Here is a 22,547-nt window from a genome sequence, read left to right on the forward strand (position 1 = left end):
TTGGCTCAAGTGCTTGTGTGCAGCTTGTTTCAGCAGTGGAAAGGGAGTTAAAAATTAATTTTTGCTCTCAAAAATAGTTTTCTTCAGCCACAGCCGGGGCTTTGCCTTATCCTCCCTTGCCCCTTGAGTTTGAAATACGTATATATAGAATGTGCGTGTGCCATGTGTGAAATAACTGCAGTTACTGCCTGTGGATGGAGGAAGACTGATTTCGCAAATGTTTCTTAATCACCTCTGGGTTTCACTCTTTATTTTTAAAGCCTTTAGATAAGTTTTATCATAGGATTTGTATGTTTTAAGTAAAGCATTGGCATTTGATGCTTCAGTGAGTTAAGGATCTTGAAGGGTATTTTTTTGTTTATCCTTAACTTTGGAAAGAATCCTGGTTTTCCATCTTCTCACCTCCCCCAGAGAGTTTGCAGCCTGATCCTGTTGAGGTTAACAGGCTATGTGAAACTCCAGAGATTTAAGTTAGTCACAAGTTTAAGTCCTCTGTGAAATACTGTCATGACAGTTCTCAGCCAAAGAGTCTTGTCCATAGTGTTGGAGTGCTCAGTCTTTTCTCATTCTGATTATAATGTGTCAAGGAAGGGTAGGAAACTTGAATATATATATATACACACATATATATGTATATAGCACACATGAAACTGCCATTGCTTCCGAGTCTTTTGTGATTTTGCTGTATGGAGATTGAAGTGCCGTTATTGTGAGTCTTAAGTCACCTTCCTGTCTCTTAATTTGCCCTTTTGAATAAGCTTTGAGGCTGTTCTGAGCTTGGCCTCTGCCTGCCAAACTGTTATCAAACAAACTTGTGGCTTTTAGGCTCAGAAATGCTCAAATGTGTGAAACAACTTGGTAGAGAAATGAAAAGCAACCCGTGGAAGTCAAGACTGCTCTGTTGGAGCCTTCATCTCCATCCCAGATACAATGTAGACATAAAAATAGAGTAATTTAACTGAGGCTAGATTGGCACTTGACTCATGGCTTCACATGCTGCTTGTTCTCTCTTCACAAAAGCTTTGACAGTAATTGGAAGAGACTTGCTGTGGTGCTCTGGATATCCTGCACCGTGGTAAGAAACAACAGGTTATTCTCCTATAACCAACGGTCCTATAAGCTGCAGCTTGTTGTGGGTTGGGTTTGGAGGGAGGTTGTTTGCTTTTTAAAGACAGGCAACAAACTGCAGATAGGTGAGGAACTGATTTCATTGTTTGAGTCTTAAAATTCAAAGAAAGCTTCTTTAGAATTTCCCATATTCTTGGCATATGTTCCCAGCTTTCCTGGTGGTATTTGTCACAAGTGCAGTCTGTGATTCATGTGATTCGGTCTCAAAGGGCTTGGTAGGTGAGAATTTCTAGAAGTGCAATTACTTTATGCCATATCCCTATGGTTGCAGAATAGTCTTAATGCTGAGGATTACATGCTGAGAGCTGCTGGTTTATAGCGTGTGCTGGCAGGTAAGGTTATGCTGTAGCTTCACTGCTGTAGTGTGTGTGGCAGAAGGGAGACGTAAGTGCTCTGAAATACCAGTAGCCTGTGTGGTGGGATATCACCTGTATATTTTTGTCTCCTGGACTTGTAAGAGAAGTGAAATGATGGTAACACCAAAGCTCCTGATGCTTCTTCAGTTCTAAAGATATATTTGAGCTGTGCAAACTTGCAGTTTTTCCAGGTAACGTTTCCTATAGTTATAATATATATAAAGGGAAAACGAAGCTCTTGCCATGCTGGTGACATCCTTCATGTTGATAAAATTGTGCCCACAATGCATAAATGATAGGCATAAGTTGGGGAAAACCCATCTTGATTGGTTCTTAGGCAGAAGCTCTTCCCTGTGAGGGTGCTGAGGTGCTGGCACAGGGTGTCCAGAGAAATTGTGGCTGCCCCATCCCTGGCAGTGTTCAAGGCCAGGTTGGACACAGGGGCTCAGAGCAACCTGTTCTAGTGGAAGGGGTCCCTGCCCAAGGCAGGGGATTGGAATTGGATGAGCTTTAAGGCCCCTTCCAACCCAAAGCATTCCTTGAATCTGTAGTAGATCTGTTCACCTCCATCCAGCCCACCTGGATGGTGACTGAGGAGAGCTGCTCATCTGACCTCCATGGCTACTACGCCTTTGCTAGATACTTCTTTCGAGAACAGTGGCTGTATTGGTAGGGGTTAATCCATTGCTTGCCTGGTTTAATAGTCAGGCTGCATGTCTTGTCCCTTGCTGTAAAGGGTAAAGGTAGGTTGCATAACCCATCAACCCTGCCAGCTTGCTTTCCTTCTTAGCATCTAAATAAGGTAGGTGAGCACATCTGGGAATTACCAGCACATCTCGGTTACTGCAGTGAGCACGTTTACTGGTTCAGAAAGAAATCTTGAGTTACTGACCTACATGGCTACTACGCCTGTGCTAGAAACTTGCTTTCAATAAAGAAAACTTGAGTTTATGCTGAATGGCATTCTCTATAATCATTGTAGATAAGGAAGAAAGTAATAGAGCTGGCAGAAAACCACAGGATCAGCGCTGCAGTTAGTTACTGTTTGTTCTCTTCTCCCACATAGACTGATAATGAGCATCTCTGCCTTGTTTAGTCGTATGCTTGATAGATATATGTAGGAGTGTGTGTATGTATCTAGTATCCTTGCTTGTATAGACTTCACTTATTTGGGCTTTTTTTACTATCTTGTGCTCTTTCGTTCAGAAAGAGACATTAAAGAGAAAAGGTTGGGCAGCGGAGGGGCTCCTAGGGCACAGGATGGGCTGCAGACTTCTCCACCCTTAATGAAGAGCTCTAATGTGGCTGTCAACTGCTTGTAACTATTCTGACATTCTCATTTCAGACGGTGCATATGGGGGGGTTACAACTTCCTCTTCTGTGCTTCACTAGAGTTTGGTAGCTGGGACTCTTGGGTCTTCTGCTGTTTCTGTCCATTTGTGAAGTCTTGATAATACTTGGCTCTGTCGTAGGGCTGTCGTGAGCACAGCAGGCTTGCCTTGGCACTGGGAAAAGGCAGAGAATCCTCTGATATTCTTGGGAACAGCATTGTTCTGGCAGCCTCCAAAATTGCCAAGTGCTTGTAAGACATTCCAGAATACCAGTGATGCTGGGGAGGGCAGGGGGGACAGCGACAGAACTGGGGAGTTGTGGAGCAAATCCTTCCCCAACTTCAAATTGCTGCTGGTCTGTGTTGTGATGGCAAAACATGCAGATGGTCACTGTATCATGAACATGTTATGGGTTACTGTAAGAAATTATGAGGGTTGCAAGTGTTCTGATGCAGAAGGTTTGAACTAGCTGGGGCGTCCTGCCTCCTCCTAAGGTGTTCTGTGTGTGGCCTGGGACTTCAAAGGTCTTAGTAAGGAAATAGGAATCAGTTGTTTGTGTAAGGTCAGGGCCTCCTGTAGTGAACAGGTCCCAGCTGCTTCTGAGGAAGCTGTAAGAAACTAGACAGGGATCAGACATGCATTGGAAAGGTTCTTTTTACTGCTGTTTCTTTTTCCTACTGCTCAGCAGGGAGAAGGCTTCTGTCTTCAAGCACAAGCCTGTAAAATGCTGCTTTTATTGTTTATTTTAAATGTGTGTGAATGGAAACACCTTGCATACTTGCATACCTGTAGCCCTCGTGCACACAGGTATTTTCTTATCCAATATGTGCACACATTAAACCCTCTGTTTCTCAGAAAATAGGGAGATTTTGTGACCTTTTTATTTCTAAAGGATCTTTTTGCACTACTAACATTGTCACAGAAGCACCACCGAAGGGTCGTGGTGTGTGAGGTGGCTAGCAGTGGGAAAAGCCTCATTCCACGAGATGGCCTCGTTTTTTCTGAGGCTGTTTTCATAAAAAACGTGGAGTGAGTGTCTGGTTCCCAAAACCAGCTGGTGTGATGTGCCAGGAGGGACAGGTAAGATGGCGTGTGGTAAAATGTGGTGCGAGCGGGAGATGATACACACTTCCAAATGCATAGATGTGCACACTTCTGTCATATCTGCTTTCAGCTGCATTGTGTCCATGTATTTGGGAAGATAAATCAAGGAAAATTAATTGGAAAGAGAGAGCTCTTTCTTTGTGTTTGCGAGGAAATAGTTCCTAGAGATCTGACTCACTTCGGATCTTCCCTTACTTTTGCAGAATGCTGATACTCTTAACCCCTCCTACATCAGGTGGTGAAGCGTGTGTTACCTGGTGAAGCTCCTGGAGGTCATGAAAATGATTCCTCTTTGAGTATTTAAAATCCTTTATGTGAACCCTGCAGGGGACTAATCTATGAGGAGCCGTTTCCAGCCTTTCCAGCCAGTGGTTTGATGTTTCTCAGCTGTCACAGATGAGCTTGTGTCTGAAAAGCCATTGCTGAGGGCTGTTACTTTCCAGGGTGATGCAACAGCTCTGTGGTCCTGGTTGCTAAATTGCTCATCGAGTAAATGTACTTGGAGACAACAATCTTCTGATGACATCCAGGACCCTTCTTCACATGCTGAGAGATGCTGTGAGCAAGGTGTGATGGTTGCACCTCTTTCTAGAGAAGAGACTTGGTGCCTGCCCTGCTTTGCTGAGGTGGGATGGCATCAGTGGGGGAAGTGGGAAATGCTATTTTTTACTGGGTTTACCCTTGGACTGGGATTGAAGAACTGGGTTTTACTATTGGTTCAGCCCCTAGTTTTTCTGGCTGACCCCACTGACGTCAGTTCCTCTCCCTGTAGGTTAACTTCTGCTATTTAACTGTGCAGTTTGCTCTGGATAAATAGGTTATACATGAGCTATGTGTTAACAGCTAGCTCTTGGAATAGAAGATCTGCTGACTCTGGGATGAACATGATAATGTTAAGCTAAAGCATAGCATGGTACAAGCACTGAGGAGCTTGTAGTTATTTGTGTCACGTTTGCTGTCTGACTGAGATGTTCTTAAGCCAAATTTTATTTCAACCAGCAAGTAAATCTTTTCTTCTTTCAAATGAGAAAAGTTGTTCATGCTTAGTATTACATTATCATTGGGTTACAAAACAATCAGGATTGTGTTGAGTACAGCAATATCAGTGTTTTAATTATGTGAAACTCAAAACATATTTTCTTGTACCTAATATACAGGCTGGAGGCATGAAAGCTGTGAGTGTGACACAATCAGTAAAGAGTGATAGCACCAGCCAGGGCTCTCAGATAACTGGTGTTTTGACTTTCTCATCTATGACATGCAGAAGGGAATGTTCAGTGTGGGTTTTATCCTTTCTTTTAAGACCATTGTCAAGCCTAGTGCTTACTGAGGACTAGGTTCCATTCAGGGGCTGTTCTCTCAGTCCAGCATTTGAGTCTCGTGTCTTCAGAGCTCCTTGTTCCTTTGGGTGGCTTTGATTTCTTTCCATTTCTTATCCTCACTGACATGCAGTGCTCCCACCCCTGCTGACTGGTACAGTTCCTGAGCAGGCCCTTATTGATGTTGCCTCTGGTCCTGTTTGCCTTCTGGGTAAGTCTGTAGTCCTGAGGTACTATAAGGATAACTTAACAGGACCCTTCTCTATTTTTTGCACCCATTTGCTTTTGTAATTGTCAAAGAAGAGATGGTGCCTTGAGGTTTATGACCCTGCCTGAGCCTTTCACAATGAATTACAGCCTTTTATCTACTCTGAGGGTCACATTCTCTTTTTAATTGCACTGAAGTGACTTTCCACTACATTTGGTACATGCCGTAGTTTGTTCTGTAAGACACAGCTTCCGCATGATGAAACGGAATGTGCAAGCTTGCCTGCCTTGAACATGGCATTGGGGTGCTCCCCCTCATTAAATCAACATAAATCTTTTGACGTAGCCTCATTGCTTCCATGCTGCATTTTCTTCCATGAGTAAAGAGCAGAATGTGAAAACTCACTCTATTTGGATAATTCCCTTCACTGGTGCAAACTGGAGGGACGTTTACCCAGATGTGTGACATTACTCTGTTGTAACACAAATACAAGGGCTGGAATTGTCTGGTGGGGGACACGTATTCAGTGTCCTGTCCCTCCCAGACACCTGGAGTATGTTGTATGGGAAACACAGACCTCTCTTAGCTTGTGAGGTGTTCTATTTGACTGCCTTCAACTTTGGATGCTCTTACTGCTCTCAGGAGATCCAGGGATTTCTTCTCATCCTTCACTTTGAGTTCTTCATTAAATAGTTCCCTAAAAATGCTCCAGTAGAAGAGTGGGTACCAGATGGCTGGTTCTTAGTCTCTTGGTACATATTTTCCAGGTTGCTTCCTATAGACCCAAAAGCTATCTGAAGGCCAGGTTGGGTATCACCAGGGTGCATTTGCTCTTGAGGCTTGTTAGACTTTTCATCTCAATGGTGTCTTTGATAAGGAGTTTTACGGACTCTGCTTGGTTGTTTTCTGTAGGGTGGGTTCAGTTGCAGTGTGTGGTTAAAACCAGCAGCTCTTGCTTTCTTTGGACAAGATTAACTCTTGACGTAATTCCCAATGAGTTTTGGTATTTATCCCCACATTCAATTTCGTTCTGTGCGATAGCAGCTGGAGGCAACACTTTTTCTTCATATGTGTGTAGAGTTTGCTCACTTAGCTCTGTGCTGCTACAAAAAATCTCCCTTTAAATCCTCTGAACTATCGGCACTAATCCTTATTAGTGTACTCGGTGCATCTCTGTCATTTGCTTTTGTCTATTGCTGTGTTTTTCATGTACCTAAGAAAGCCTTAAAATAGGAGTTCTGGAATAGAAAAGTGCTTGTAAGAAGATTGCAGATTACTGTTGGTTTTCTAGTGGCTACCCTTTTCATTGCTGTGTTAATGTAGAGGCTTAATGAGCAGCTTTGACTCCAGGGCAAGGCTGAGTGCTGCTCTGAACAGCAGTTTCCATCTAGGTTTCCTTTGAAATGAAGCATTTGCTAATCTGCCAGCTTTTATTTTTGTTTATTTGTGCCTCCTGCATTCACCAGGGTAAAGGGTGCAGTCACACAAAGGGCTGCCTACAGACTTCTGGAGACTGAAAGTGATGCACTTGGAGCAGCTACTAAGACTTATTTTGGATATGAATGCCTAAATCTAGAAGTGGCATGATCCCTCCACTCCCCTTTGACCTTCTCAACCAAAACTGACCACCCTGTCTCCTAAGGAGTGTCTCTGTTAAGATAGAGAGAATGTTTTCCAACAGAGTAGCATACATGTTGAGGAGGATATGTGGCATTTGGAACATGGCATTCCTTGCATACTGGGCTGAGCTGTTTGCCTCAGTGGGGTATTTGCATTGCTAACACCTTCCTAGAGAGTGCAGAGTTTCCACATCTCCTCTCCCCTTTCTCTTTCAGGCCCAGGCCTGTTTGCTTCTCCGCAACGTTCTGCTACTTCGTGAACTGAAGCTCTTCATGACAGAGGAGGAGTGGGAGGAATTGATAAGAGAAAGCATCAGCCAAGTGACAAAGGTAACAAGCTTCAACATGTTAAATGTATAGATAGCACCTAATGGGTGCTGCTTTTACTAGTGGGGTGATTGTTCAAAGAGCTGAATTCTGCAGGTGTGCTCAGCTTAACTGATCTTGGAGGGGTTGTGCCTGCTTGTGCGAGGTCTGAGTGGTGTCCACTGGGATCACGGCATTCTTGTAACACGGCTGCTAGGTGTATTTTCACCAGCTGCAAGAAGCGTGGTCCCTGTGTGTGGATCTAGGAAGCAGAGCTCAAGTTTTAGGGAATACACTTATACAGATCAGTTCAAGGTGGTTTTAAAAATAGATTTTTAATTATGGATATGAACTTCAGGGCCAAAGAGATAGACCTGAGGCGCTCTAGGCTTTTGGCTCTTAGTGAATTGGAGACCTTCTGGACCAGGCCTCCTCATTTATATTGTTTGTGAGGGGAAACCTTAAAATACGTTGGTACAGAAAAAAACTGGGCTCCTGATTCAATAGCAGATGCAGACTGCACCTGATGACAGTTTTTGGGTGCAGCCATTCTGGGGGAGGTGATCTGCAGGGCAGAAGACTGAAGAAGCAAATACCATTCAATTATATTCTCGTGGATTGATGTGGTGGGAACCAACCAACCAGATTAATATTGTGGTGCGGTGACTAAACTTGATGACATGGGAGATTCCAGCCTTGGTGTTCCTACCTAACTGTAGTATTGAACTCTTCCTAAGTGTAACTTGCATTCATCTTTAAATGCTGCTTACATGGTAATTTAGGCCATTCCATAATTTACTGTATTGGAACAGGACTATTAGCTCTGCTCTCTTTTGTCAATGAGGTGCAAAATCTACGCAAGTCAAGGAATTCAGAGGTGCTGTTAATGATTCTCAAGGAAGCAAGTGATCCTGGGTTTCATTAAACAGCTTTTGTTTAATGATTACATCAGGAATCCAATGGGTGGAGTTAGGTATGGTTTTCTTTTCCAGCTACATAAAACGTGCCGCTCCTCCCAACCTGGTCGTCTCCGTGTTTCTCTCTAGCAGCTTCATACCTGCAGGACTTGGTGATTCACTGGGAAACCACCAACACTTACAATGCCTTCATGTTGTTCTTGTCAGGGAAAGTTGAGCATCTTGCAACCCAATCAGTATTTTAATGAGCTTTGCTACCAAAGCATCCTCTGTGCCTCTCATTTCTGTGGTCATCTGTGTTTAAAGAAAAATTCCTGGGAAATACTGTCAGTCTGTTTGGGCTGTCCAGGGTACACCCTGCAGGCAGGCGTCTTCCCATGCTGGTAACTGCAGTGGCATATAGGTTCTAGTTCTCTTTTTGGCCTGTAAAAGCCATCACATAACAGAGTAGTGGACACAGATGTGTTGGGTTTTGTCCCTCATCCTCCTGCTCCTCCATTGCACTGACACAGTGCTGGTATGACTTTTTAGAGCTGGGGCAGCTGTGCAGCTTTAAATATTGCTGTAATTAGGGAAGATCACGAACTTTGCATTCTCTGTAACAGTTTTCATTCATAGCCAAAGGCTCACACTTATGCTGCAAAACTTTCTAAAGCTGCAAAAGGTCTTTTGTGTCTTTTTGGTGGCACAGAAATGCTTGCTTATCTGAGTAAGAGCTGTAAAAACATGCAGCGCTCAGTGGTGTAGTAGAACAATACTCATGTCATGACTGATCTCTTCTGGAGGTGGTAAAAAATCCTTTGTAGCAGAAGTCAGTTCCTGGAAACTGAGCAAATTTAGAATCTGTACAATGTATGTATTTGTCAAAGAGGGTTATCCACCATTAAAGTAGCTTGCTGACAAGTTTATTAGCGCTGAATCTCCAGGTGGAGATTGTGTGCTTGACTGAAAGAGAAGCTGCAGGTTGGGTGGAAGTTACAGGCTTGACGTTGGAATTATGGGGTGAGTTTGTTTGGACTGTGTTAGGCAAGAGCTTGGGCTCAATGATAGCCCTTTCTGTCCCTGATGTCCACACACGCCTCTGCTTAGCTGGAAGGTAGGGAGGACATCTGTAGAAGCAGGATTCTCCTGCAGCTCAGTCTCATCCCTTTTCATCAGAGACTTCAGTGGGCTGTTCCAGGTCAGCTGTGATTTGGAGATGGGTATGTGAAGTAGGCAGATGTTGGCATGTAAGTGCTTACCCATGGGAACCTGGACTCTGAGCTGTAATTCCAGATGCTATGGAAAATGGTGAAATTTTGTTGCCCCAGGTGAAAGGTTTGCATTTGTTGTCATTCCTGCCACCATCCCTCACAAACAGCTGTTTTAAGAGGAAAAAAAAATGATAATGGAGATTTTATAACTTTCTTTGACCCAAGGGGAAGTCTGAAATAAGCTGTGAGGGCCAACTGTTTAACTGACTATACTGATGTGCACTGGTAACTCAAGCAGTGTTATTGTACACAAGGAAGCTGTCATCTGGAGCCTTTGCTAGGCTCTGTGTGTCCTTGGTTAGATCTGCAGCTCTGCCTCTGGTAATTCTTGCAGCACAGGATTGCTGTTGCAGGTGTAAGGCTGTGAGAGAGGATAGGATGCTGTCTCCTGGCGTCTGCTTTCTTATTCTGTCTTGCCTCAGTGATTGCATTGCATACCTGCAGATCACTTGGTGGGGAGCAGCAAGCCTGGGGTGGTTTTAGGCAGTGATATGTGCTGGAACTGGGTCTTGGATATCACTGAATGATGCGTGCAAGGCTAAGAGGCAGATGAGGGAGAATCAACAGTCAGGAGCTTTCAATGAAGAGACAGCTTCCTGAAATAGCAGCTCTGGTTGCTTCAAGGCAATGGCTTTTGTGCTTACATAAGCTAACTTGACCTTATTTGTTCCCAAAATGCTTAAGCATGCTTATAAAACATACATCACGATCATGAGGGATCCATGTGTGCCATCTCCTTACTGTCAGCGAGGCAAGCCTTGATGTCCTAATGGGTACTTTGGAGTTGACTTGTTCTTGTGAGAGTCCTGCTTGCTGTTGATGCTCTTGGCTTCTTCTGCTGGGTCAGCTGCACAGCAAGCCTTTGTCCACAAGCGCTGCGACTGCAAAGGTGAGGAAGCAGGGGAAGCCCTGGCACAGTTTGGGCTTCCCAAGGCCTAAGTAGTTAACTTTACACAAAGCAGAACCCTGCTGCAGTTGTTCAAGCTTATTCTGGTGTTGGGAGTCTAGATGACTGGGTTGTGTTTACAGCCTAAAGAAAGATTTGCTTCATCTTGTACATGACAGAGCTCACCTGAGATCCTACAGTATCTGACAGAAACCTCTTCAAGACCTTTGTTCTTTTATCAGTAGGTCTCAATGTGCTTTACAAAGGAAACCCAAACCAGTGGGCTGTTGATGTAATGAAGCAAGTATTTCACAGAAACCCAAGAGCTAATGTATTTAGTTTACTGAAGTTGCTCACCCTGTTTTACAGATGACATGCTTGCCTGGGAGCTGAGCCAAGAATCAAACTCGGGTCTCCTGAGACATGCCAGAGACCCCTTTGTACATGGATAATCTGCATGTTTCTTAACTTGGCTTCAGATAGGAATCTCTGTTCCTGTGTTATCTAAGGAGGATGGTGGTAGTTGTGAGTTCAGGCTGCTTGGGGTCATGCAGTGATGGTAATGGCAGAACCTGAGAGGCCCGAGTTCCTCATTTAATGCAGGAAACTGCTGCCTTGTTTTGGGGAGGGATCCCTGAAGTTGCTGCTAGGGCTCACACAATCTTTCTGGCTCTATCAGGTGCGTCAGTTTGGTCTTTCAGCACTCCCAGTTGGAGTTGTGGGCACCTTTTGGTGTTTGTTCCCCTTGTTAGATATATTTCCATTTTCTTTCTGATACGTTACGAAATTGCTGTCTTGGCTTTAGAGTGATCTTGAACCCATGCCCATTTTGTAGTCACTCACTGACAGATTTGCAGCAGGAAGCACAGGATCTGAGTACGTGGTTTCATTACCTTTTTTTGTCATCCCTTTCCCAGGAACTGGCTTGCCCTCCTGAACTGAGGTGCTTTGTGTAACTCCCAGTTGATGCTGCAACTCCCGGTTACAATGTGGAAGTCAGGGGGAAGTGGGAAAGGATTTTGACAAATATTCCAGAAAATGTCTATTTTCATGGCTGAGCAACTGCAAGACAAAACAGCCCTCAGAAAACTTGCTAAAACTGCTCTCTGTGGCTTGTACACAGCAGGTTCCTGAGGGTTTCCTTTGTCTCTTCTGCAATGAGTACATCATAGGAAGGGCTGAACTTTACTGCTCTTTTTCCCCGGTGCTTGTTTTGTCAGTGTCATAAGGGGTGGGCAGAGCAGATAACGTTCAGGTTGGTTGTTTGAAACCAAAATGGGATCAAGGCATCCTGGAGTGTAAAAATGTTCACAGGCTCTGATATCCAAGTTCAGTGCAAGACCAGAACCTTCCGGTCACCAGTATTGGAGACCTTCAGATGAATATACACATTATCCTGATGACACACATGATGCCTCCTTCCACTTACGTGGTTGCTTGGACAGGGCAGGCAGCCGAAGGCAGTCATGATTGCAGACAGACAAGGGATTATTACATGGCCTGTGCAGGGAATGTTACAGATAACCCAAGCCCTCTTTTCCAAGACTTGTGTCTAAGTTATTGTATGCTCTTTGAAGACTTTTATTGCATGGCATTAGAGGGTTTTGTTGCTATTGTGTTGTTCAGTTCGTGATTTAAAATATCTATCTGGAGCCACTTAGAATGTGTGAAGGAAGAGGGATGGGTATACTATATAGCCCTCCAGTGCAGACATGCCCTTCATTTCTGGAGGGCACATTTGATTATCAGTGTCTTAATTTGTAGGGAGATAAATTATTAACAGTGACTTCATCAAATCTCTGAAAAAGCCATTCTTCAATATTTTTTTTCATGAAGATTGCCTGAACTTCTATCTGTCCATCTTTATAAATTCTTAATTCATTGCCCTTTCTCAGCCTCTTAGCTTGTAAAATGAGGCCAGTAGTGATTTAACTGATATCTTTGACGTGCTTTCAGAATACTGGATGTCTCTATGGAGAATTTATTTCTCCTCTGTCTCCTCAGCTGTCCTGGTTGGTTTTTCCCTGCTGCGTTTTTGTAGGGTCTATGGAGGAAAACGAAAATCAGATCTTTAAACTTGGGAAAGCATTGACATTTTCTGTGAGAATAGCTTCTGGATTGTGGGCTCCTCCCTCTAATAACAGCCAAAATAAACACTGCAAAAAATGCCCTTTAGTTATGCCCTTCCGTATGAGGGTCTGCTTTGTCCTCTACCTTCCCTCTCTCTCTTGGTCAGGGACAAGCAGAAACTTGGTGGTTACCTTCCCTTTATGAGCATTTCTCTGTGACTTGTTTCTCTTAGAGATGCAAGGAAAAAGGTTGTGAACATTTGAGCTATGTCTTCAGAAACTTGGTGAGAGAAAACAGAGGGAGGAGGGACGAGGGACTGTCTGTGCTTTTATTCCCCCTTTAAGTGCTCTCAGCATGAGCTGCTGTGTTCAAGTGGGTGGTTGAGAACTTCTCTTTGTGTTTGGGTACCTTGTGCACATGGAAATGGATCTGGCTCTGTGCATAGGTGGAAACTGGTGTGGAGAGGCGTACTCTTCTCTCTGTCTTCCATGATTTAGCCCTAAGTTCTAGCTTGGGTTCTACTGTATAGCGAATATTGTAATGAAATAAAGTGTTTGAGGGTGGCTTTTCTGGGTTTTGTGAAGCTCAGAGCTGATTCCTGGCTCTGTCATGGTCTGCATGATTCAATCATCTTACTTGACCTCTCTGTGAAATGGAGGGAATGATGCCGGCTTACCTCTCACCTCTCAGGAGAAATGTGAATGTAATTACAGGTGAGGATGCTTACATTGGATAATAATAGGATCTATGAGCATATGGAATACTAAAATACTTCATTTGGTTGTCAGTTTGTTATTAGCTTCTAAATAGCAGAGGAAGGCTGTGCCCCTCCCAAACCTCTCAGCTTACCTACATGTTGATGTGGGAAACCTTGTGCATTGGCTCAGGTCATGGGCACACACTTGCAGGGCCCACACTCCACTTGCTGGGGCTGCAGGTGACTCCAGCACAGGGACCTGAGCCACACCAGCCAGGTTGTGGCTTTGCTCAGGGACCTTGAGTGGAGCCAGGGTGAAGCTTTAGCTTTCAGAGGCAGTGTGGAAGCAGTCAGCATGCTGAGATCAGACCTTCAGCACTTTCTTGCTGTGACTCTGGCTGTTCACTAAGGTGGAAATTCTGCTGAGCTAAGTGCTGCAGGAGAAGAGAGTTTACCCTGACAGCCTTGGGCTGTGCCAGGGGGTGCAAGGTCCTGCAGGGTGGGTGGAGGTGTGTGTTCTGCAGAATGCACTTGGCACTGTATTCAGCCATGAAGCTGCACATTTATCCATCAGCATCAGGTCTGTTATGGGGGAGGAGGGGGAAGGATGGAGATAGTGCAATGTGTGGAAAGAATCTAGGTTGGCTGGGCTCCTCCAGCTCACAGAGCAGTGATGGATTTGTCAGGCTGATCCCATGGAGGGGAAGGGCTGTTTGTTTTCAACAATAAAATAGGCTGAAGGACGTGCTGGGAATGCATAAATACTAAATGGCATTCAAACTTCCAGCTAGGAAATGTGCTCGTGCCTTCGTAGCAGAACACTCCTGGGCACTCTGGAGATACTGCTTTGTTTTGTAAGTCTGGGTTAAGTGTGTCCCCTCCACTATAGTACCTATGAAAGGGGCAGAGGTGCAGGCAGGAAGAGGTTGCAGGCTTGGGTGAATGTGGAGACTTCCAGAAACATTACCTGGCTCCATGTAACAGCTAATTGCCATCTTCCCTGCAGGAAACTTTGGGCAGTGGCTGGGATGCTGTCATTGGCTCAGCGGTGGCTGGGGTGCTGACTTGGGCTGTAGATGTGCATGCACCCTTTCTGATGTATGGCAAGTTTCAGGGAAGTCTTTGGCTTAGGCTAAAATCCTACCTACCTGTGAAACTGAGGCATGGAGCTGTGTGGTTATCTAGGTGCTAATCCTCTGTCCTATTTGTATGACTCAATTACTGCAAGTATTCACCTACTGTGCTCTAAAAAACTTCTTTTATACTTCGGGAAGGTTAAAGAATGCTGTGAAGTTCAATGAGCGATGGAACGAAGGTTGGATCCTGCAGTAGTTGGGGTACCTCCATGTTTGATACAGGAATTAGGGATATAAGAAAATTAATTGATAAGATGCAGTGGGTGTGCTGTTCTCCTTGTAGAACCCAAGAAGCAGAGAAGCCCTTCACCAGAACCAGCCAGAGGCTTTTGGAAGCAGCATGTTTAACAAAACAAGACAAAAGCATCTCTGCCAGCTGAATCCATGTAGGGTGAAGCAGGAACTGCATTGCTGTATTGGCTTTAGATGAGATGGGAGTTCCAGTGGTGAAAACTGCCTCCATATTTTTCCCTTTTGGAAAATGACGTGCCTAGATCTGCCGACAGCTCAGATGTACAGGCATGATTAACCATAACAGGTATTGCTGAGCTGAAACAGATTCCCTATGAAGTAGGTCGGGCTGTTTACTGAAGGAGCAGAGTAAGAGAAGCAGGAAATAAGAGAAAACATACATAATCAGCAAGTGGTGCAAGTGTAGCTGTTGATTACCTGTTATGTGGTCTCTCTGCTTTTAGCACTGAGTGACTGGGTCATCTCAGGCTGGTAGTGCTTTCAGAGGGCAGGAGAAGGGATAGTTGGATACCTTTGTGAACAGCACATGGCAGAGAATCACAGAAGAGGTGGCTAGACAAGTTCTTCTGGGTTTTCCCTTAACCATCCAGCATTGACCTGTAGCATAGCTGGAAGGAAAACCCCTACTCTGTGCCTCAGTCTTGCTATGTAAAGTGGAGATAGTTGCCAAACTTGTGCAAGTCTTTGTGATCTAATCAGTGTCTGAGGCTCTCCTAAGGATGCTGCAGATGACTGAAATACTACTATTCTTTCTAAGGCATGCTTGCTATGTGTTGCAGTTTGACATCTGTTAACAGGGTAGTTTTTGCTTTAATTTTATGATTGTATTGTATACATTCCCCAAATTAAATCATGGTAGGCCTGCAAAATGATTGACCTATGCAGCTGGGGTGGTATCTTTCGGATAGCTGAGTGAGAAGCAGGCCAAAGCAGTCCTACTCTGTGAACCCATAGCATGCAGACAATAGTCCAGACCAACGCAATCCTGCTCTGTGAACCCACAGCATGCAAACAATGGTCCATGCCTTATATAGCAAAAAGTTACAGCAAATACTTGAAGTTTGGACCCAGTTCCCATTGAAGAGACTTGGGAATTTCATTCCCTGGGAGCAGTTCCCCAAAGCTTTGCCAGGTCCAAAGCCAGCTTCTTTTACATATCCACAGTGCAGTATGGTTTGTACCGATGTTGCATGCTAACACAAATTGCATGGAAGCAAAAGCTCTGCTGTGTGCAATCCCTGCTATGGGAGGATGAGAGTGAAGCAACGCATGACAGAAGATACCATCTCATGTAATGAGTCATGGGAGACACAATGAGCAGTGATGGTGAGATCAGGAGCTGAGCAGGAATTGGTCTTTGAGGAGGCTTGTCTATCTCGACCATACCACATGCAGAGGTGCTGGTGGTTTTGTGCTTTTTGGAGTTAAATTTCTTTTACAGCCTTCGTAGCAGAAGGGAAAAGACACGTGTTGAGAAATAGTGAGACTTTATCTAAATCCCGTTTCCTTAAAGCAAATCTGTTTTGCTTCTGGACTAGAGGAGGTGTGCATTCTGTGAATTACCTGCTGCTCCTTTGGCTTTTCCACCCACTCATACCCTCTTCCTTGTTCCTTCCTGGTCTTAAAAAGCTATTTAAAAGTGATCCATTTCAGTAGGGAGCTATTTGTGTGCAGATCACTTAAATTGTACTGGATTGCTTCTGGCTATTTATGCTGGTGGAACTGTGCCTGTGTTTCCAGACTCATGCAAAACACTGCTTTTAATATAGATGCTTATAGCATTGATGTTGCTAGACCAGTGGTATCTTCTATCTCCAGCTGGGCAAGCCACCCTTTCGTTCTAGAGGTCTGCATGAATTTGGTTGGGCATGTCCCAGCTTCACAAGCACTTGAACACTGTTCTCAGGGCTATGGGGCTTTTCTCTTGACTTTAGGATGATTTATTTCAAACCCTTCAAAGCATCAGGGCAGTTCTGGGCAGCAGCAACAGGCAGTCGAGCCAGTGTGGTTTAAATGCAGTCATCTACATCACTTATGCACAGTGGGGAGAAAATGCAATTTATTTTTAACACCTCAATTCTAAAATGGTTGTAGGCTGTGTATTAGAAATATGAGATGACAATTGCCTTCAACTGGCTCCTTTGCACAGCACTTCCCTCATTTCTCTTGTCCTGAAGAGCTGATAGGCTGTACTGATGTTCTCTCACGCAACTTGTACACAACTGAGCAAAATAAGGATCTCTCTGACAGCTTTAACCACAGGTAATGCCTGTTACCCTGGCAATACCTTGTTCTTCAAATGGCAAGGAAAATTTTCATGCAAATCATATTTTTTCTATGTTATTATTAATAATTATAATTATAGTTATTATTATTTTTGTGGTAAGCTTAATAAACAGAGTGTGCGTGGCCCATGGAGTGTTGTATCCTACATGTGAAGATTTATTTATATTTTAATCACACCCCTCTATTTGTTTCTTGTTTTACCTGAGACTTCAGGGCTGTTGAATTGTGTGACCTTGTAGGTTAATGACAGCTCTGGAATAGAGTTGCAGTGCATCTCTCTGTATCAGGAGAGAGTAATTAGAAGTTATTGATAGTCAGGTGAAGTTGTGGTATGAATTCCAGCCAGCAGAACATGATGGCTTTCTAATACAGGCAGCAGGAGAAGCTCAAACCAGAGAAGAACTGCAGTCCTTCCCTTTCCATTTTTTGTCCAAGGGTCCAGACAAACAGGAGAAGTAAAACCGTTTTCTATGCTCCCAACCCCAAGGAACCCCAGCTGGGTGTGTGAAAAGGTTCCCGTATCCATGCTCTACAAACATGGGGATGGGTGACTGCTTCTTGACCATCCTGGTCAGGAAATAGTTGTATCTGCTAAAAGTGGTCCTTATACTCTTGCTGGCCATCATTATTTGCCTGTTGTGAGCATAATTTACTGAAGAGCTTGCTTTGGGCAATAAATTTCTTTTCTCAGTGTTTGTGAGGAGTTTTACTTTATTTGTTAGCTTTATGCTGACATAGATGGAAAATGGTTTGCTCAGAGTCCTTAAAATTACTTCTTTAAAATGGAGCAGAAGCAATAGGTGGTGTAATGGGAGAGATTGCATCTCCTGGAGAGCTGTGACCCTCCAGCACTGGGTAGAGGTTTGGTGCAGTGATTTATCAGTGATGCAGGTTGCCTGAGGAACTGAGGATGCTGAGCCTGGGGTGGGTCTTGCCTGTTGGCTGCGTTGGCATGTTCAGATTCCATGCAAAGGCAGGCTTGGCCACAACTGCAGCCTTCTGTAGAGAAACAGCCTGTGGTGGGGAATGCTGCTGCCTGCGGTAAGCTTGTCCCTACAAATCCTGTCTGATACTTGTGTAATCCGTGCAAGCTGTGGGGCTTGCTGTGGTGTGTGCATCCTCACAGAAACAGAGCAGGGAAGGAAACTATCATGTAACTGGGCTGCAAGGACTAGCTGTAGGCAGAGGATCAGCACCTCTGAGCCATTGGGTCACCTCTTTGATCCAGCCACCTTTTTATGGCTATTTTGTGACCTTCTCCACTTGTAAATAACTGGCTTTTATTTTGACCTGTTTTTGGAGAGATTTTCCTCTAAGCCAGACCTTTCAGTGTTTCAGAAACCCTGCAGCACATAAAGGGAACACTGATGAGGTTTTTCTCTCAGTCATTTCAGTGAATTTAAGCTTGATTGACAAGCCTTGTTGTAATGCTGGCAACTGGGATTTCCTTGGCATAAGTGTTAATGGATTTTTGCGTTAGTGCTGTATGTGTAAATCCCAGCTTCTGCAGCTGAGTAGCAACATGTCCCTCAGGTGGGTCTGTTGTCTGGCATCCTCCTGGCCTTACCAGGGTGGGGACAGAAATACTGTCTTTGCTGTTTTTCTCTAGGAGACAGTGACACATCTCCAGTTGTGCTTTAGCGCAGGAGCTGGAGAGCAGCAAGGTTGTGTGTTTGTGGTCTGCTTGCTCGTCTTTTGTCCAGCTGTTTCTTAATTAAGCTGGGCATCAGCAGTGGCCACCAGGTACCCTCCTGAGCCTTCCCAAAGTTGTGTTCCAGGGTTATTTTGGTGGCAGGTTAATCCTGCCATTCCTCACTCGTTTTCTGCTATCTCCTGAGAGGAGTGATGTGTTTTCCTGTTTAACGTGTGCTGCATGTCAATCTCCTCATTCCATTTGCAGAGTTTGAAAGCGGTTGGCAAGTGCATCCCGAAGGCTGAGAAAGAGAAAGTTGCCAGGAGCTTCGAGCTGTTGAACTTGCTCCTCAAAACTGTGACAGAGGAGGTGAGTGCAGGACCCAGTGTGTGCAAATGGCTGCTGTTCTGAATACCACTAAAGCCTCTTCCAAATGTCACACTTGGATTTTACCTTGTGACTGCTCCATCCCACCTCGTTTCTTACCAAAGGTACCATCCCTTAAGGGAGTGCCTGGCTGGGGTTGAGGACAGAAAAGTTCTTGTGTCTGCAGGAGTGATCCTTAGTTCTTATGAGCTGATCCCCCTGAGCCTGTTGAAGGATTTGTGCAGTGTTGTGCAAACATACATGGCATCTCCTTTCTAATCAGCAGAAATATGGCCTGGGATACAGTGAAGGTGAGGTGGGTTTTATTCCAAATGATTGTTCTCTCCTCTCCACTGAACCCCATAGATTCTGATTCCCCAAAACTGATGCTTATTCAGAGGCTTTATTAGCAGGAGTGAAGCTTTGCTTTCCCAAATGAAAAATGATCTTTTTGAACACAAGGAGATTTTCTATAGATGATAAACCGAGTCTCCAATGTGGTCCTGTTTACTGGAGCAAAATAACACAAGCAGCAGTATTGCTGAAGCACAGTTTCCTACTGATAAGCACTGAGCTCACACCACAGCCAGTTTCTTTGTGAAGAACTAATAGGAAAGTGGGTGGAGGAGAGAGATTGTTTCCAAGGCTCTCGTAGGAACTGAATAGTCTTTGAGACACTCCTTTCTGCCTGATTTTACTGAAATTATCCAGTGGGTTATGGAACAGGCAGCATGATTGTGTTCTTTAGAAACCAGGCTGAAAATGCTGCTGATTTTCTTTTAAGTACACAGTCACTTGTTTTCTCCCCCTGCTTCCAGCCATGGACTGAAAAGGAAAGAGGACCAAAGGACCTTTCAGTCCCCTTTATGCCAGTTCTAGAACCAGACTGGTGCCTCTCATGCTAGAGACCAGTTTTCAAGCAAACCCTGTACCATATAGCCTGGTGTGATTCACTAGGTTTTGCCCCCAAATTGTAGTGGTGTTGCAAGTGGGCTTAGGGCAGTGGCTTGGAGGAGCCAGGCAGGATCGGTTATTCCTACCATAGTCGTATCCTGAGGATGGCCTGGGTTTGAGTGCCCCTTCTGAGTTCACTTTGCAGACTGTCTGTACTTGCCTCTTGCAGCACCTGCACGTGAAGCTGACTGAGGTGGAAAGAGTGCTGTTAGGTCTGAACCAGCCAGAAGGCATTGGGAATTCCGCACGTCTCGACTCTCTCTACTGGAATGTCATGCGTTGGCTGAATTATACGTATGTATATGCTTGTTGCTTTGGCTTTTTGGCTTGCCTGGGGCACTGACTGCCTGTCCAACTTGTCTTCATTGATGTGGGGAAGTAGGCAGAGAAAGAACGTCAAGGCAGTGTTGGATTGATTCTGCAAATGTGAGGCTGGAGGGAATGAGTAGCTGTCCTGGAATGTGACTGGATACCGGAGAGTACATGCCAGGACCTTCGATCCTCTCTAGTGATTTTTGTGCTCCTTAGTGTCTGGATTCCCATCCCAGTGCTTGGAGTGCTTGCCTTGCAGCTCTGAAAGCTTGGGAGCATTCAGTGTTCATGCTTTAGTGCTCCTCTGTTAAATGGCAGCTGGATTACACTTCTGTTCTAGGGCAAAAATGAAGTGTAGGATCTTATACTCCTTCCTGCTGGCAGTATTTAGTGACACATGGCATTAAGCAATGCTGGGTGCTCTGCTCATGACTGGGAGCTGCGGGTGGCCTGGCCTGTGCTATCTCAGCCCAGCAAGAGGCTCTGAGGGAAACGCTGGCATGTGAGGGGGTTCATGGGCAGGGAGGAATCGTACAAGGCAGCTGAAGCTGTTGTGGCCCCTTCTAATCACTTGAACAGGGCACAGTGGCCTCACCCAAGCCTTATGAGCACAGCCCTGGGCCCTTTTCCAGCCTCACACAGGTTCCCTGGCATTGTTCTGCCAGGGCTGGCCCAAGGGTAAGGCTTGGTTTAGGAGCTAATAGGCTGCAGCTAGGAGGGGGATTGTTAAGGTAGGAAACATGAGCTTGTGCATGTTCTGTAAGGAAGGACTTGGGGTTCAGGGGTGCAGTCTGCTGGCACTGTTGATGCCAACTTGCTGTGGCGCACAGAGATGTTTGTGCAGGTGAGTTTGTGCACAGCAGGTCTGGTTTGTGCACAGCAGGTCTGGTTTGTGCACAGGAGTATCCTGGTGGCAGTGCTGGGAGGGAAGCGCTAACATCAGGTTGTCAGGATAGTGGTTTTCCATCCCGAGGAGATGCAGCTTGAAAAACTCCAGAAAACATCACATTGAAAGCCAGGCCATGGAATTACAGCCTGTTTACAGCTGTCTGGGAACTGAGCTGGTGCAGAGCAGCATAGACTGGGTGGTGGTGAAGTTGCTGTCGAACTCGGTGCTGCATTGTGTGCACTCAAAGGCTGCCTAGGTGAGATTGGAAAGGTCTGTTTGGGGTTCTTGCTGGAAGATGACCTCTTGGGATTGTTAGCACAGTGAAGGCCTGGGGTGTCACCCTGGACAGGCAGACAGTGTCTCAGTAGCCTTGCATGGGGCCACAGGCCAGGTGTGCTTGAGAAGATGCGAAGTACAGTGATACCTGGTCTGTGGAATGGGGATTCTTCCTCAGGTCTCCATGTGCCTTCTTGAGCCCTGGTTTAGCTCCTGCTGTTCATTAACCAGTCCCTGTGCAGACTGAGGACCATCTCCAGGGATTACACTCCTCCTTGCAGCATGCCTGTGCTTCCTTGCACCTTTCCTGTGCTTCTGCCTGTTTGTGGATTGCCTGTCGCATGGATCATCGCGCTGTTCCCTGGCTGTAAATTAAGTTGCTCTTGATCTTTGGTGTTCTCTCTGCAGGAAGCCCAAGAAAGAGAAGACAGCCAATAAGCCTGAGCAGGAGGCAGAGTCGCTTAAGAGGAAGAAAAAAGGCTTCCTACCAGAGAGCAAGAAGCGCAAGAAGCGTAAGAAAGGCATCCAGGAGAATGGGGTAGCACCAGCAGCTGGTGAAGATGGAGACCCAGCAGCCCCAGAAGAGCAGCCCCTGGGAACAGAAACCCCCAAGCAGAAGAAAAGCCTCGTGGCTGGTGGCAGCAAACACAAGGGTCAGAACAGAGGGGTCAGGGAGAATGGAGAGGCACCAGCAGGCAGTGGGGAGGCTGCTGTTAATGGAGGAGATGCTGTAGCTCGCAAGAAGAAGAAGAAAAAGAATCTGAACAGGAAAAGAAAAGGTGATGGCAGCAATGAAGCCGAGCAGGTTCCAGCTGCAAAGAAAACCAAGGGGAGTGTCAGCCAGGAGCCCCAGCAGAAGCACAGCAAAGCCAAGGAGAAAAAGAAAGCTAAAAAGTCTCCAGTGCCCCAGGACTGAACTCCATGGACTCAGATGGGGCTGGCGTGGCCCAGGAGACTGTTTTAATATCTTTTATACTATAATTTTTATGTCCTCCATGGCTTTAAATAAACCTTCCATGATGCTGAGCTCTGCAGCTGCTGTGTGCGGAGGATTCAGGCCAGAGCACAGGGAGCTTCAGGAGGTCACATACCCTCCGAGTTCTGGTGCGTGCCCACCCTCTCTTCTCTGGCAGTGCCAAACAGCCTGTGCTTGGGAGCACAGACTCCTGTCTCCGTGATTTCCAAGGCAGAAGCAAGAGGCTGGTTTGGATTTCTTGAGGAGCTGTAGCAGGTGTGCTGGCACGGCTCA

General features: G+C 45.4%; 1 protein-coding gene across 1 annotated transcript in view; it reads left to right on the forward strand.

Moving 5' to 3' along the window:
- Positions 1-22,332, forward strand: part of MYBBP1A (MYB binding protein 1a) — a 57,979-nt gene extending 35,647 nt beyond the window's left edge. Inside the window, exons 24-27 of the mRNA XM_061355479.1 lie at positions 7,282-7,395; positions 18,769-18,870; positions 19,991-20,115; positions 21,707-22,332. Of these exons, the coding sequence (XP_061211463.1) occupies positions 7,282-7,395; positions 18,769-18,870; positions 19,991-20,115; positions 21,707-22,214 (849 nt within the window). The 3' untranslated portion in view covers positions 22,215-22,332. The remainder of the gene's footprint in view (positions 1-7,281; positions 7,396-18,768; positions 18,871-19,990; positions 20,116-21,706) is intronic.
- Positions 22,333-22,547: the final 215 nt, after the last annotated feature.

The sequence above is a fragment of the Neopsephotus bourkii genome, unplaced genomic scaffold (genome assembly GCF_033783945.1).
Source record: "Neopsephotus bourkii isolate Nb327-2 ecotype Australia unplaced genomic scaffold, CSIRO-AGI_Nbou_v1 NB_804, whole genome shotgun sequence".
NCBI classification, from domain to species: domain Eukaryota; kingdom Metazoa; phylum Chordata; class Aves; order Psittaciformes; family Psittacidae; genus Neopsephotus; species Neopsephotus bourkii.